General features: G+C 41.3%; 1 protein-coding gene across 1 annotated transcript in view; it reads left to right on the plus strand.

Annotated features, from left to right (window-relative positions):
• Positions 1 to 14775, plus strand: part of lmx1a (LIM homeobox transcription factor 1, alpha) — a 16478-nt gene extending 1703 nt beyond the window's left edge. The window contains exons 3-8 of the mRNA XM_072680769.1: positions 9747 to 9964; positions 11130 to 11308; positions 11817 to 11894; positions 13551 to 13638; positions 14236 to 14406; positions 14508 to 14775. Coding sequence (XP_072536870.1) covers positions 9747 to 9964; positions 11130 to 11308; positions 11817 to 11894; positions 13551 to 13638; positions 14236 to 14406; positions 14508 to 14644 — 871 coding nt within the window. The 3' untranslated portion in view covers positions 14645 to 14775. The remainder of the gene's footprint in view (positions 1 to 9746; positions 9965 to 11129; positions 11309 to 11816; positions 11895 to 13550; positions 13639 to 14235; positions 14407 to 14507) is intronic.
• The last annotated feature ends 3179 nt before the right edge of the window (positions 14776 to 17954 follow it).

Here is a 17954-nt window from a genome sequence, read left to right on the forward strand (position 1 = left end):
TGCTTTAGTGTCAAGGTAAATCAAAAAAATGCGCGTGATTGCAATTACTTTTGTCAGGCATTTTTTCCTCGCAGCATATTAGCCTGTTCTGTCCGATTGTTTGTTATTGTCGATCTTTTTAATAAAGAAGCTAAATGCTAAAAAAAAAAAAGGCTAAAGCTAAGTAATTTAGTGAACCCCTCATGTGGAGGGGTTTTCGGTGGGGATATTAGGGTTATAACATTTTTTTAGACAATCAACAGCTGCACGAATAATGTTGATAACTGTCTTTTATTTGTACTCCTTATTTAGGCTATTTAATGCTTATATATTTATGTTTACTAATAATCTGAAACGGCAATCTTACGATCATAAATAATTTGATGTACTTAACATTACATACAGAAATTACATGAACCAAAACAGTCATTTCAAGCAATTACAAATTCATGTCACGGTTTTAGAGTCTTCTTAAGACCAAAATTAGCCTTAGCTATGTTAAATGGACTGTGGGAAATATTCAAGTTTTGAATATTCATGAAGTCCAATATTACACACATTTTACATACTTCTACCATAAACCCTATTCCTCTGTAGAATAGCAAAATAAGAACCTGTAGAATGCCTGCAGAGCCACAGAGTACAAGGATCATGTAATGCCAGTGATTCACAAACCTTAAAGGATAATATAAAAAAAAAGAACAAAAAAGTTCATAATTAAATGGTTAAGATGTAAACAGATTAATAGTGATAGGAATCAGACTCCTAATTATTAGGGCTTACTCTCACTGGTCAGTTTGCATAGTAAATGAAATTGAGACAAATTGCCCTAAAGAGGGACATTGTTTGTGGGACACCTAAGCTCTATTTAGGGTAAGTCTTTCTCAAATAAATAAAAGTCAATTAAACCATAGGTTAATGCAAGCTGTGACCGCATGCGATCAAAATGACCAGGCTAATTCACCCTATGGCGATTTCACCACTCTATAGAAATCAGACAGATTGAAGTCAGAGAGAGGCCAGGAAGTTTCTCAACTCATTTCAAAATGCAGATATAAAAAATAACATGACAGTGGAAGCTCCTTTCATTTCAGAAGTCTGAGGTTGTCAGCCCGTACTCATGATGTCATCTCCATCCAGATTGAGTTCTAAAGCAATGTGCAAAATCATACAATGAAGACAGGTCATTTTGTACCGCTCTATATGCTTCTCAGAATGTGGCCATATGTCCCTGTCCTTTCTGAACAACAGGAGGACTCCGCTGATGTATCCTTCCACCCTTCCCATGACCCACAGCCATTTACACACAGAGCAACTCTTGGAAACCATTTTTAAAAACGGCTGAAACACGTTTTTTTGCGAGATCGGGTCATGCCTTCAGCTTGTGATGATTTGAGAGCAGACTGTAAAAGACAGGGGATAGAACTCAGAGGAGTTTTGGGCTGGAGTTCCGGTGGCTTCTGTCTTGTAGTGGGAAGCGAGACCCCCTCTGATATGTGGAGCCAGGAATGATAGATGACAGGGTTAAGAGGGAGAAGACAGAGTGGTGGAGGGTTGCGCAGACCTGTCGTAGACACGTGAACAAGGTAGAGATGGAATTTATAGGATGTTAGATTGAGGAGGAGGGGCTTCAGGCATCTTCCTCCTTCCAAAATGTAGTTCTTTCATAACTTCACATTGTGAAGTGTTGGTTGTACACAGATCCTGTAATAATAGATCATATATGTAGTAGTTTTAGAAAAAAATTACAATCCGTCACAGTGTTGGATACGGTACTGTTTATGTTAGTACGCTAGCCTCAATAAATCTTAATTTAATAGCCTCACTTGAATGCTTTCCTCACTCCTATAACATCAGAACCACTCAGCCAGTTTGCGTTGTTTTTCAAGTAATTTTTTGAAAAATGATTCAGAATAAAAGATAAATAAAAAACTTTCAGAGAACCACATTTGACAGGAAACCTTCCACAGACCAGTGGATTTGTGCAAATATGCAGGGGCAGCTGATAATTAAAGCAGGTACAGAACACACACCAACAGCTTGTGGCTATTATACTGTGTTCTGTCATACGCTTCTCAAAACTTGAGAAGAAATGTAGTGTGTCAGAGTTCTCTTATCTAAAACTGTAGATATTGGTTATGACATTAGACACCACAAGAAGGGAGTGCATTCAGATCTTTGACTGATGGAGTGTCTTTTCTCCGCACACAAATACGTTTTCTAGTCACTGTGTTTTAATTGACAGCCTCAGCACTCTAAGTGTGCCCTCTGATTTCTTGTTTTCGAATGTTTCGGCAGAAAGCTGTCCTACACATTCTAGGTATGGAGCAAAATCCCTGAAAAGAGCTCTCTTGTTTATTGCTTCTTGGGACCTGTGATGTAAGTGTGAAGTGTGCTGGAGTCTGGACCTTTGGACCCATTAGAAAAGGTCTCTATTAAAGAGCTTTTTGATCATATTTGCACTTCATTGTGTATGTGTATTGCGTTTGCACATATGCATAAGTCTGTGCATCTTGGTTTCAGTCAGTTTGTGTGTGTGTGGGTGGGATGTGGGGGTTGGTGGAGGGTGGGGTTTTTGGGGGGACTTGGCACTGAGTTCCTGGAAGACAAGGTGACTGCTGGAGGAAGGGTCGCGGTGGGCCAAGGAATGTGTGGAGGCTTTCACACACGTACACACACACACACACACACACAGACACGCACACACAGAGAGAGAGAGCCAGACTAGGACAGCACTACTGACACATTGTCAAGATGTGTTAAATTAGCAGGACCCATCGGTGTGGCAACTGCAAGCTGGGGACAGCATATGGCCGTATCGTCACAGTGTGCCGACCCCCTACTGACCCCCCAAAAACACAGCCACTCACTTTCTCCCTCATACACGCATTCTCACATCCGAACATACAAGATAGAGCCAGGGTATAAGATGAGGTGACCAAAAGACAACAGATCTGAACACTGATGAAACAGGCCAACGTTTCATGACTGTAAAGTGGCATGCAAAAGTTTGGGCTTAAAACTGTGAGTTGATGAGGAACTGATTTCCAAAAGGCAAAAACCTGAAGATTTTTAATGAATGTTTAATGAATAATTTTGGAAAAGTGGAAAAGTGGAAAAAAGGAAAGGAGCACCATGCAAAGGTTTGTACACCACATAAGATTTGAGCTCTTTTCGAGCCCATTTTTACTAACGTCTCAGACCTTGGCAAAGCTCCTCAAACCTTGTCCAAACAATCAGCAGCCGTTGTGGTCTCCTCTAAAAGGGGCTGTCTAGCGGTCTGCAAATGAAAAGAATTGATGCACACAAAGCTGTAAGTAATGTAACCAATCAAACAAGACCAATTTAAACATCTCAACACATCTAATATAACAAGTGCTTTCTCCAAATGCAACGCAAAATGCCACTTTCAATGACACTGCAGTCTCCAAATTATTCACCCCCTTTTATGACAAGTGTCTTTAGTACTTAAAGACAGTTGAGCACCTTTCTGCTGTTATGACTGCTGCAAACTCTGTCAGGGTTTTGGACATTTTGGAGGAAGATGAATGAAGCATATGCTGAAAAGAACACCCTGCAGACAGTGAAACATAGCGGTGGCTCTGTGATGCTCTGGGGCTGCTTTGCTTCCTCTGGCACAGGAAATCTGCAGCGTGTGGTCGGGGCGTGAATACATATAAAGTATCAATTATAAAATACAATAAAGTATCATAAAATCATAAAAAGAGAACATCATGCCTTCTGTAAGAAAACTGAAGCTTGAGCATCAATGGACCTTCCAACAGGACAGTGATCCCAAGCATACCTCAAAGTCCACCACGGCTTGGTTTCAGAAGAAGTCCTGATTTGAAGAAGGGGGTTGCAGCACACAAGCCCAAGTATATATCAGTGAACTGGAAGTACTAAAGATGCTTGTCATTAAGGGCTTGAACAATTCTGAGACGGCATTGTCACTGAAGTGGTATTTTGTGTTGAATGTGGAGAAAGCACTTGTTCTATTCGTTGTGCTGAGATATTTCAAATGGTTTTGTTTGATTGGTTTCTTGCAAACAGCTGAAAGTGTGTACATTTTGCTAATTAACTTAATTTGCAGTGAGGGAAGTTTTTACAAGAACATCTGAACAAGCCTGGTGCTTTTTAGAAACAACTCCTGTGAACTGATTAAGTAAAAGTATAATGTTTTGTATGTAATGTGCAATACTGCTAAACACAGGGGCATAGTGGCACATCTCAAAATCCCCAATGAACTACCTCAAGAGGTGCAAGCTAAAGGTTTGCAAATGGCCCTTACAGTCCCCTGAACTAAACGTCTTCAGAAATCTCTGAATAGACTAAAGAATGCAAACAAGACAGCCCAAGACTTTCAAAAAAAAAAAAAAAATTAAAAGGAAGATTTGGTGAAAATCCCCCAAACAATTGAATACAATTGGCTATAAAAAGTGTGAGGCTAAAAAAAGAATGCTGGTGCAGTTACCATAGGTTTCACCATAGGGTGAAATAGCAGCTAATCCAAAAATGGATTCTTATTTGGGATGTCTCTGACTACAAAATGATAAAAAGTCTTTAGAGGTTGAGTGAGCCAGTGTGAATAAAGGAGAACATGTATAGCACAGTGATCCAGCATTTAGGTTTGTTGGTATTTCACTTTAAACTGCAAGTATTTGGGCTCTCTGTTTGCAACTGAAGATGTACTCTAAAGGACCCCACTTTCTCTGTTGAAAATAAGCCAAAATGTAAACCTGTGTGGTCAATTTTTTTTCCGTAACCAAGCTGCGCACTTTCTCCAATTCCACACATACAAACACACCTGTCCACACACAAACAGCCCATCATCTGAAGTGATAATGATGGAAAAATGACCACTGTGCCCTTAATAAGTGGACCGAAGCAGGCTGTGAAGTTGATGGAGGTCTTTAGGAGAAACGGAGAGTAGACCATATGCTCAGGGTGCTGAAGAGCCTAGAAGAGGGGGAGTGAATGTGTGTGTGTGTGTGTGGTGGAAGTGGGCACTTGGCCCGTACCTTTTGCTGAGGCATCTGGATAGGCTCATGCCTGGTGGTGTATCTGTTCTTCTCAGGGGTGCTGCTCATCCAACCATGAGCTTATATGACCTGACCAATTAGCCACATACCCAGTGCCTGGCAGTGCTGCCCACTAACCCGCCACTTAACCCCAGCCCCCATCCACCAGGGCTTCTGGATAGCTGACCTAGCGTGCTGCTGACCAGGCTGGGGAGCGGAGTCACTGTAAATGGGTCAGCAGGCAGCTCTTTCAGTGCAGCTAGTGTTGATTGATTGAGCTCTGCAATGTTACTGTTTGGCCTATGCAGTGTAACATAATATGCATTGGAGTACAGTAGCTAAAGCTACAGGACAATGACATGTCCTAGACTTACAAAAAATGCACTCAGTTAACACGATTCAAATTCATTTCCACATGAATAAAATATTGTCTTGAGACACAGTATTATGTTTTATTATTATAAAATCATGGGAATCAGATTTTATTTACATTTTTTAACCGGTTAGTCAGTTGGTACTTGGTAGTGTCATAACAATAACTTGCGAGTTTTGATTTGCAAACCTTCTTAGCAGTTTTTTGTCGGAAGAGCTTATATTTTCAGTGTGTAATTGCGTGAAATTTGTATTTCTTATTTAAAATTTGCAGCTAAACATTAGGCGATATGCAAAAACTGATGTGCTGACGCAAGAAGAGTAGATACATCCACAATAAAAGAGAAAACCAAATGATAAGAAATCATATATCTAAAAAACAGAGGAGGAATACATTTATAGTTACTTATTATAGTTAATAGATATTAGTGCTTTATTAAGTGGGTCTTCAGTTGATATTTGATAGCAAGATAGTGAGTGATTCTCCTGCTCAGACAATCCAGGGTAGTTTGTTTCACCACTTTGGTGCCAGGACAGAGAATAACCCGTATACCTGAGAGAGAGTGGGTCGAGCCGAGCTAAACTTGCTGCAGGACTTAAACCAGAAACCTGCAAATGGATAAATACACACTAGATGTACAAACCACAAACCGTCACATTAGACAATGCAAGACCAACAAACTACGCCATCACAGGGGTTTAAATACACTGAGAACAGGAAACAGCAGGGAGTAATGATGAGAGGGCGGGGCTACAGACCAGATAAGTGAGACGAATAACAAAGACACAGGACAAGGCAGGAAACAGAAATCAAAATAATAACAAAAGCACAGCTGGCCTGGGCACAGGAGCATACATTGTTATGTCCATATATCCCTGTAAAAAATAAAGCATCACTATGTGAGAGAATATCCAGGGTTATATCACAGAAAGCTTGGCATCAGCTGACTAAGCAAAGAAGAGCAGGGCAGAAATAAAAACGGGACAAGACAGACTGATGAAATCCTTAAAAGCATTTTAGACATGTTTCTTCAACCATGATGAAGTTTTAAGGTCAGCTAGGATCACTAATCCAACGGAAACCTCATGCGTTAAATATCTTTCTTGTACAGTACAATGAAATTCTTCTTTTCACATATCCCAGCTTGGAAATCCAGGGTCAGCAAAGAGGGTTGAATACCTTGCACATACATGGCCCAACAATGGCACCTTAGCAGTCCTGAGTATCAAACCCACAACCCTGTGGTCAATAACCCACTGCTCTGTAACCCAGTGCTCTGCATACCAAGACACCACTGCCCATAAATGAGATTCTGGTCCTCTTTAAGCTAGTTATTATTTTGTGCTCTGCTAACTAATGCTCATTAACAGTGTGGTGAGTAGGTCAGCAGTCTTATCACTGTGAAATCCAACACATGAACCCAGGTTCTTTTAGAGCATCACTGAATTTGTGGAATCATGCTCATCCACCATGCTTGCGCTTTTGAACATGCACTCAGTGTTTACGTGGGTTTATGTATCTTTAATGAAGCACATACAGTAGGTCCATTAAATCATCTGAGGTCCTTGAGTTTGTCTCTCAAGCAAACTGTTGACTTTCGGGTCTGATTGACGTTCATGCACTGTTGTACAACACTGACAGCACTCAGGAGGATGCTGATGGCTTTACAAGCTTTAGTGCCTAAAGCGGTAGATCGAATTTACGCAATTTTACTTTTAACCCAAATGTAGACGGAGAAATGTAATGGAGAAATTTTCGGGAAAAAATGTAGGTAGCTCATACTACATACATTTGTTTGTCAGACAGCATCTGAAACCACATAAGCTCTCAAATGAACCTAAGTTCAATTGAGATTACATAACAACTCAACTTCACAAGGCAATTGTGTGGTGATTTAGACCCCCAGTCTACACTAGTGACGCGCTTGTTAAATTGTAACTAGCTTGCTAACTAGTCTTAGCACATTTGCCAGTGGCAACCTAAAGATGCAATACTTCCTTGTATTTCTGTTACAAACATGTTGTGGCTTATCGGCTGCAACGGGGGGAAAGTAGAAGCATGTAAATCTGATTTGACGGCTGTGTCAAAGCCGATGCTGATTCCCGTTAATGTCCAGGTCACTAATGGTTTCCCTGTAAACTCACCACGACTGTACCTCACTTTACCCATGGAGCAGCTCTCTCCTTCCAGTAATCTTCTTCATGAAGGCACTGAAATATTAATCATCAAGATTCCTTTAGAGGTGGATTTTAGACCGTAGCATCAATGGCGTGACAGTTACCGATATATGAGTTATACAGTTGGCAAATATTTGATTTAAATATGAGCTCCTAGTCAGCAACTCTACCACATACACGCTCTGCAAAGTGAACGGGCCATGGACGCTCTGTAAAAACATAAGTCCTCTCTGGCCCTGCTGAGCTCCACGAAAAAACCTTGCTTAGTTTCCCTGGCGACCCCACAGCAACACTAATAGGTCTCAACAATGCAAAGCTCTGGGATGTTTCAGTTCATGCTGATCAGTAGAGGAATTTGTGTGTGTGTGTGTGAGTGTGTGCATGCACCTGGATATGTTATGCATAGCAATGGTAAATTCTTTCGATTTTTAAAATAACAAAAGTTTTGGAATCATAGTCAAAACAACAAATTATGGATTATGACCTGGATTTAAGCATGACACACATTTCCATTCAGCTATACTCACATCTACAGATCTACACTGTAAGAGTAGAAGAGTTATTTGACTTGGACCAACAGTAGAACCTTCAAAAAATTTCTCTTTAAAGAAAGTGACTACACAAATCAGAATAATTGACATTTTCAATTCATTGCCTAAGCCCATATAATATAATACAATAAAACATAAGTACATTATGAACTAACATTTTGAGCTGCACAGTAATTTGCAGTGCATACTCCACGTACGCCACTACATACAACTGAAATTAAAACATCATCAATTCCTTTTTTCCCAAACATGTAAGCTTGTCTCTCTGGGCTTAGAGCAGTCACACCTCTGGAGGCAGTGAACCCCCCCTCCTCAATCTCAAACCCAACCCACATTCGCTCCCCCCACACTCCCACCGGGCGTAGAAATCTCAGCCCCCGGTCTGACAAACAGAAAATGCTGCGGCTGCCAGGGCGGCACAATGCAGGCACGGCTCGGGGCCAGCTCTGCTATTGTCTAGGCTTTGGTTAAGTCCAGTTAAGATCATTCCCTGGACCGGCCTCTCTCGCCGGGAGGCCTGGTTGCCACTGCTCGGTCTGGAGCCACGGCCTGCAGAGTGCTTTTCTCCTGCGCTCCCCGGGAAGCCCTGCTCAGGCCCCGGCTCCGGTTGCTAGGCGCTAAGACAACCCGCTCTCGTCCTGCCGGGGGTGTGTGTGTCTGGGTGTCTTTTAGGGGAAGGGGCAGACAGGTTTCAAGGGATAAATGACAGTCTAGTCTGACTCCTGAAAAAGAGTAACTCGACATAGCACTGGAATTTCTGAAACCAGTAACAGTAACATGAGATGAAGAAGGGAAAGATGGCTCAGTTTTTTCAGTCTGAGTAGTTGTAATTTCTGCTTGTTTCTCAATATAGAAATAATTGAGTGAAACATTAAAGGTGCACACTTTTCCCATTAACCCAGTTGTAATCGTTTAGCCAAGGCTTGCTGTTTTAGAGCAGAGCTACGAGGCTAATGTTGCTAACAATTGATTAAATGTAGTGCACCAATTAAAAATTATTTCTGGACTGTTATCTATAGGACTGGGCACATTTTTGTCAAATAACACATATAAAGGTTAATTTGAGATATACATAAACAACAAGATGATTGGTATGCAGCTCGCCCGATGCTAATTGAAGGGGTGTAAGCTTTTGTTGCTTGTTAGCTATGTTAGCCTGCTAGGAGGTCAAAGCTAAACTTCAAGAAACTATTCAGTAACATTTTTTTATGGACTTCCTTGTAATTTAATGAACATTTCACAGCCTTTTCAAACTAGAAAAACAAAACAAATCAGAATTGTTGAAAGTGTCTGTGATACAAACCGGACGTCTGACATGTAGAATGCTTAAAAGCTTCCTTAAAAAAAATTAATGCACAAATGAATGAAATACACAAAACAGTATGCTTCTGACACCTGGTGAAGTTTTTGCAGTAGTTTTCAGACTGGCCATTAGGCTGAGTTGTAGACTTGGCGACATGTGATTATTGTAGACGTTCTCTAAATTGGTCCATTTCACACCAGTCCACTCGCAGTGACTGTGTTTACATTTTAATGATTGAAGTGTATTCAAAAAAACGCAAGCAACAAGGTGGCCGTCTCTGTTAGTCCTGCTCTCTTTCTTTGTTAAGGTTCTGTCTTTCTCTCTCTCTCTCTCGTTCTCTAGGCTGTTCATGGTGCGCTGCAGGGCCTGCGCTGAGGTCATCTCGCCGGCTGAGCTGGTGATGCGTGCTGGTTCCGCAGTGTTCCACCTGCGCTGCTTCTGCTGCTCTGTGTGTTCCTGCAGGCTGCAGAAAGGAGACCGCTGCGTGCTGGTGGGAGATAGACTGCTCTGCACCCGAGACTACCAGCACTCTCTCAGCAGCCCCGCCACCTCCGACTCAGGTACAGCACAAACACACATATACACCTTTTTCTATCAACTCAACCTCCAAATCAGCCTTTTTTAGTTTCTCTTTTATCCTTTAAAGGCTTTTAATCCACTAACCACTACAAATGACCACTCACCAACCACTCACTATTCTACCTGATTTACAGTAACTGCTGTTGAAACTACTATGTATGAGTAAAATGTACAGTTTGGCCTGTCCATGAGTCCTTATTTAAAGGGGCCGAATACATTTTACTTCTTTTTATTAAGAGATTAATGACTTTTGTATCTTACTTCCCAAATTGAATTTTTAATAAAAAGAAAGCTACAAAATATCATTTTTTTCGTGACATGAGCCCCACAATAAACAAGCAAATCACAGACATTCAGTCACAATTACAAGTGATATGATGTTGCATTAATTATGAGCTTGCTTCGTGAGAGAGCTCCAGCCTGCTGGAGATTAGGCGGCCTTTAGCAGAAGTTGTGTAGCCATGTTGCATCACATTGTGAGGCCAGTCCTCTGATAAATTTAATGTTCCTGAACAAGAACATTAAATACAATCTGTGGAGTTCCAGTTCTTCTTTTTTATATATAAGTAAAACATAAATAAAAAAAAAAGTTATGTACAACACGAGTTTGACTGGTAGAGGGCAGCATGGATTAAAATAAATACCAGACAATTCTGTAACTGTCAGAGACTCAATCTTGGTCAAATACATATTATCTGGACAATATCTGAACATATTATCATATAAATATTATCTGAACAATAACTGACCTGGAAGTTCAATGGACATGGGAATCTGTTATACATGGGAGAACATGAGAGCCCATTTATGGGGCTCTGACTGCCTGTCTGGCCCGTAGCACCTGCTTTGACTATGTAGGAGAAATATACATAAATCTGTGACTGTACCTTTATTATTCATCTTATTTTATTATTATTTGTATTTAGGTGCTATTTTTTATCCAATACGATTTCCCCCTAATATTTCTTCTTAAAAAATTATGAAAATGATAAATAAACAATTGGAAAAAAAAAACTGTACACCTGAGTGAGAATAAACTGCATACAGTGAGAATATACATTATACATAGCTTAATATTAGAAGCAGGATTCAGATGCCACTTCACACACAACTGTCTGTTACTGTATTTGTTCACGCCATTTTTAGGTAGAAGTGAAGATGAGGATGATGATGAGGAAGAAGGCAGCCTGAAAATGGCAGGAGATGGAAACGCAGCTGGAGACGGGGAGCAGAAAAGGCCCAAACGGCCACGTACCATCCTTACCACGCAGCAGAGGCGAGCTTTCAAGGCCTCGTTTGAGGTCTCGTCCAAGCCGTGCAGAAAAGTATGTTTTCACTTGGGTCTCCATCGCTCCAGAGAACACAGTTCCACTGCATCACAGCCCACACAGCCCCTGAGAGGGGCTTTATACTCCTCTATGTGATGCTTAGCATTGGGTATGGTGGCCTTAGGCTCACATCTACTGTCAGAATGATTGCCTGGACAGTTATGGGAATGTAGTGTAGCTCTGTGCAGTATACTTATATTTATGAAGTTGAGTTATGGAATGTATAGTATGAATATTATTGTTATTAATATAAAGAGTCATATCACTTTATTAATTTTTAAGCTAAAAAATAAGAAAAGAAAGGTCGAAAGACACAAGCAGTGCCTGGGTTTGTGCGCAGCTGCTCCACGAGCAGCCGTCTGTTTATCTCTGTTGATCTGATACTCCAGCCAGGGTCAGTACATCGGTTAGCCTACATGACCCACAGACCATGAAGGTCACGCTCTCTCTCTCTCTCTCTTTCTCTCTCTGTCTCTCTATCTCTCTCTCCCTCCCTCTTTATAAGGTAAGGGAGACTTTGGCAGCAGAGACGGGTTTGAGTGTACGAGTCGTTCAGGTCTGGTTCCAGAACCAAAGAGCCAAGGTAATGCGATGCCCTACACACACACACACACATGCACACACTCACCTAGAAAAGGACATTTAAATTTTCATTTTTTTTTACTATGGAGGAAGTACACAGTGTTATCAGTTCATGTAGGAAACTGATGACATATTGCTTATAGATCGCCCTGAGATTAGCACTGTATTTCCTTACACACACATTGTCTGAGTGTGTTCTGTTCCTTACCCCAAAACCAAAAATGAATAATTTCCTCAGTGTTCCTAATTACTCTGCAAAGCTATTTCATAACAAGACTCAGAGCATTATGTCCTGAAAGTGTGTTACAGTGAGTGTATCATGATGTCTGTGTGTTGTTTGTTATGACATGAAGAGTGAATGAAAAATAAACTACTGTAACATCATACACCATATGGACAAAAGTATTGGGACACCTGCTTATTCATTGCTTGCTCCAAAATCAAGATTATAAAAAAAAAGAGTTTATTCTGCTTTTGTTGGAAGGAAAGGTTTTTTACTAGATTTTGGTGAAGCATTGCTGTGAAGATTTAATTGCATTCAGGGAAAAGAGCATTAATAAGTTTATGATGTTGGAGGATCACCCCCCCCACCCCATTTCCAACTCCCCAACTAATCCCTTCTCCATCATTCCAGAGAACACAGTTCCACTGCTCCACAGCTCAGTGCTGGGGGCTTTATACTCTTCTAGCCCACACCTGGCATTAGGCATGATGCCAATAGGTTCCAGTTTATCTGCTCCATCATTTTCTATTGAAAATGCTTCTCTACAGGAAATAGACAAGATGTGTATGTGCATTTGCACGACAGTGTCAGTAATGGGTGCAGCTTAAAATAGCTGAATGCGGGCTGTCCACAAGGGGTGTCCACAAAATGTTACATATAGTGTAGTAACACAGACTTTTGCAGTGTATTGCTTTAATAGAACAGCAGCAGGCTTCCGAGTGGTGCAGCCGTCTAAGTGTTGGCCCGATTATTGTGAGATCGCAGGTCCAATATGTCCCTGGTGATGCCACAGCCATCTGTGACCAGGAGTCCTAGAGAGCATAATTGGCCTCGCTCTCTGTGGGTGGGTAGGATGACCTTCTCTCACCCATCGCTCAGCGCAATTTCAGCCCGTGCGTCTGTTAGCTGATGTAACTAAACTGGCAGTTAGCATTCTCCTCCAAGCGCATTCACTTGTAAAATTGCGTTAGCGGCAGTTTGAAAAGATGCTTTACTTTACTCAAGGTTTGCAGGAAGCACATGCTAGCCATTACCTTTCCAGCACTGCAAGCTTTGTGTGATTTGCGGGAGTCTTAACTAATGAGTGGAAATTAGTTAAATTGGGTGGGATGGGGTACAGGCACACAAAAAACAATATAACAAAAATATTTAATAATAAATAGCAATAAATTGTAATAATAAAATAAATAATTCTTCAACCAGGTAAATATGTTAACAGTTAGCTATGTCTGGAAACATCTATATCAAGTATTTTACTGTGGCTTTGGATTGTAGGGTCATAACTATCCTTTTTTTAGTTCATGCTAATCCATAAAAAGAGTATAATTCAGGACTAATGGGAGCCTGGAACTCCGAATGTCAGGTGCCAATATTTGGCTATATTGACATCTGTCAGACACTACGTACAGCATCTTTTTCTTGAATGAACCATAGATGAAGAAGCTGGCCAGACGACAGCAGCAGCAACAGCAGCAGGTCCCGTCTCCACAGGAACAGAGAGACACCCAGACCCTTCCCACTGGTATAAGCTCACACATTTAATACATACTCAATTTTAACATAATAGCTGTTTACTGATCCATTGGTTATTTGTTAAAGCGCTCAGGTTTGTGTTCATCAAAGCATCTTTCTCATGAACACAAGCTTTTCCACTCCACTTTGAGGGACTCATTGTCCTCCACAGTTTCAGGTGTTCTCTGCCCTAACACATTTTATAATGAGCTGATGAATTTTTAATGATCTGATAAAAAATATGTAGATCTCCATAGAATTGGAGTAGAAAACACACTGACCTTTTTCTTTCTAAACTCTTGTTAAAAGCACATATAAGCTTTGGCCCAAATGTGGCTTAAAGACCTGAAGGGCTTCACTGCTGATGAATACTAATATAGCAATAAAAAGTAGGTAGGTGATGTTAATCAGTGCAGTACCTTTTGCCACTTGTTCCTGTGTTTCCTGAGTGTTTTGCAATGACAAAGAAGACGAAATGAAAAAGTGACTTAGGCCACAGCAAAGTGAAATTCATGATTAAGACAATTATGAAAAGTTAGGTGTCCCCATACCATGAAGATGCACTATGTGTAAGGTGACCTCCGTATTTCTTTTCTCCCTCTCAAAGCTCCCTCTTGTGGACTGCCACCAGAACTGAATAACATGGACTTGTATGTATCTGTAGCCCAGCAGCAAAAACAGCAGGCCGTGTCTCTGGAGGCCCACAGCTTTAAACTAGACCCCTTCCGTCAAGGCCTAACCCCTCCTCAGATGCCGGGAGACCACATGAACCCATATGGTACTACAAAGCACAGACATCTTTTTTTTTTTTTACCAATAAAGTAAGCACAGGCTGCTTCCCTTTTCTTTCATGACTAAGCCTTGTCTCTCTCGCTTTAGGCTGCGAGGCCTTGTACAGTGAAGTGAACTGCGACCCACTCTGTCCCCTTGGAGACTGCTTGTCGCTAGGGGAGACGTCCCTCCTGACGCCGATTGACCGGCTGTATTCAATGCATGACTCGTACTTTGCCTCCTGAGAGGAAGGTGATGTGTGTATGTATGTATGACTCTGGGATTAATGGTATATAATAATGAGAATGTATTTGTTCTTGACTCTTGTGTAATTTGTATTTATTAATGTGTGTTCTGTCTGTATTCTGTTCAGGTAATTTGACCCAATACATAATTAAATAAATGCTTGACCATGTACACGTCCATGGATGAATAATAATAGGTTCGATCACTCAGAGATTGTCTGCCTTGAGATTTGATCCCCACTTTTGAAGAAATTCTAGATATGAATATATCATAACTTCACTCTTCACCTACAGCTTTTTCAGTTATTTGAGAAAATTCCTCAGCTCTGTCATTATTCATAAGGCTCATAGGACTAGCATGTTAGAATAATTTTATATCTGCAACCAGCTTAGTTTTATTTTCTTAACGTTATTATAAGCATTGATTCCAAACAGTGATGCTGCACAATTTGTCAGTCTATACCACTCATTTTTGGTCAGTTTCTGATGGAAGAACCAAATATCTGTATTTGGGCAGATGACCATTCTCAACACAACAGTGATTACATTGTTTTTTTTTACAACAGTATTGCTGCTAGGTTTAGAGATGTCTACAACCAATCAAGAGCAGCTTTGTCATCAGAAACCTACCATTCATTTACGAACACAAACTGTGCTATGGCACCTGCAAGATGAACCTGCGAAAAAAGGCATTTCTAAGAAAGTGGCCAGGGAGTGCAAACCATTTCTGAGACATAACTGTTCACCCCATGTTTTTAAAGCAGTATTGGTTGTGTATTTTTTTTCAAGCTGATCAGAAAAGTCAGCTGTGTGTTCTAGGATACAGATCCATCGCTTTCCTCTGATTATGGAAAGTTAGAAACTGATATACACACCCATTGGTCTACAAAGCATGTCCTCCTGTTGATAGTTCAAAAGTGCTGGTCAGAATACCCAGCTTTGTGGCCCTCCCCCTGTGTAGTTTCATAGGCCAAGGTTCAGAGAGACATCTTAGTTCAGTAATGAACGCCAGTATTGTGTCCCTCACCTTCACGTGCAGGCTCGCCCGCATTCTTCTGCCTTCTTTTATCCCTTCAGACCAGCAGGGACCACCCAGCGGGTCGGGAGTTGTCCCAGCGGAATGCGCTCATGTTGGGTTTGAGAAGGAGCGCTAGGGCCATCGATGGATGGATGGGTGGGTTCGGTACGAATCCGTGTCAGAAGAAAATGTGCGGCATGCCATTCAGATATGATCCATTGGGGCCTTCTTGCCCTGGTGTTGAACCCTTTCTCTCCACGACTCGGGGCAGCTCATGTTTCTTGAGGCTGAAATCAGAGCTGGAGATGCAAGAGCTGTAAGTCACTGGTCAGGAACAATCTAACTGTCTGTTATCTGGCTCTGGCTCTGCCAAGCGATGAGTACTGCATGAAAAGCAAGAACCTGGGTGGTGTCACACGTGTGCTAGACCGAGGCCCCATCTTAGAAGACCCTGTATCTTGCTTTTTAATAATAGAGTTTGATGTACCATTTGAACACTGTGGACATTGTAAAGCATACCTCCCCAGACCATGTATAAAAACCAAGATGCAAAAACGGCTTCACATTTAGCTTACAGCAGTCTCATTCTTTAATGTGAACATAATAACAAGGTATTGGACCATCAATAGATGTAGTGCACCGTGGCATAGAGTGTAATTAATCTGTTACTGTTACTGTTACTGTTACCGGAAGCCTGGACCACATTTCGCCCAAATCATTATACCTAGAGCTGTTGCTCAGTAATCTCCTATAACCGATTGCACTGGGTTGAGATCTGGGGAGTGTGAAGGCCATAGCATATGAATTTTCCTTCTTTTTTATACTAGATGGGGAAATAGTGCTCACAGAAGAGGATAGGATAGATTTATTGCTGTATCATCCATAGACAAATACCAGACAACCAGATTCACCATTAGTGATGGCCTGTGCCTTTAACCTATCCATGCAGTGAACACACACATACACAATAGTGAGGTGATCATTCAGAATACGGAATACTCCTGCTGTTATTCATGTGAACATAATAACAAGGTATTGGACCATCAATAGATGTAGTGCACCGTGGCATAGAGTCCAATAAATCTGTTACTGTACCAGAAGCCTAGACCACATTTTGCCCAAGCCGTTATACCTAAAACCCTTGTACGGTATACGCCTGCTGTTAGTCGCCCATTTACTTGCACGCTTGTGGAGAACATGGTGAAGGATGACTTATCTGACCACTTGACTCTTTTTCACGTCTCTGTAGATCTCCACAGTGACAAGTGGACCCAAATCATGCCAGACAAATGTCCTCCACAGCATGCTGGAGAAACTCTTTTTGTGGGTTGATTTAGGTGGATAAATCCCCCCCCAGAAATGTAATTAAATAAATTATATATATATATATATATATATATATATATATATATTTTTTTTTTTTTTTTTACCCTTTAACCCCTATTTTAAGTGTATATGGCCTAAGACCTAGTATTTAGTAGCTACATGGACATCAGTACACAATAATTGAATTATCATTAAGTAACAGTAGTGACAAACAGAAATGAATGCTAAATCAACAATGGATTTTAATCAGACGAACAGAACATTAGGGCAGCAGCAGGTCCTGCTACTCACCAGACTCAGTTATTGCTAAAAGCCCTGTAATCAGGCCCAGACCCTCGAGTCTCTGATGCATTCCTTGGCACTAGGAAGGTGCTTGGCTCACTCTTCGCGCAAGGCGAAGGAAAAATAATCAAACGGCTATCATGCGGTCACAGCGGGCACCAATGGGCTCGTTATTATTCTGATAGCAGCCAAGAGACTGGCAGTCAGCTGATCGGTTATTTATTACAGCCACTGTGCCAGAACGGGCAGAAAACCCTCTGCCTCCTAACCGATATAATTGGCATCACGCTGGGACGCTGCAGAAACAGATGCGGCAGCTTCACCAAAGCGGCCCTCCTTGTTTTGCAAAAGGACTTTACCTCCTGTGTGTACCTCATCTGACCTGCCCTTCTGTGCTTTCAGTGGCTTTTCATTCACTCATTCACTGATGGACGCTCCGCAATCAGTCTGTCATTGAGCACTGGCAGATTTAGCTTTGTTTTATATGTGGCCACACCTGAAGAACAATCTAGCATTTAGGAACGTGAAGAAACGAAGCAAGTACAGTCCATGGTGCCTGTCAAGAGTTTGGTGCACCTAGCCTTTCAAACTATTTTGAAAGCAAATGAGCATGAGTTGATGTTTTGTGCTCCTGGGAAGTGTAATTTGCACTTTGAGCCACCACTAAATGACATGCTGTACACA

The sequence above is a fragment of the Salminus brasiliensis genome, chromosome 1 (genome assembly GCF_030463535.1).
Source record: "Salminus brasiliensis chromosome 1, fSalBra1.hap2, whole genome shotgun sequence".
NCBI lineage: Eukaryota > Metazoa > Chordata > Actinopteri > Characiformes > Bryconidae > Salminus > Salminus brasiliensis.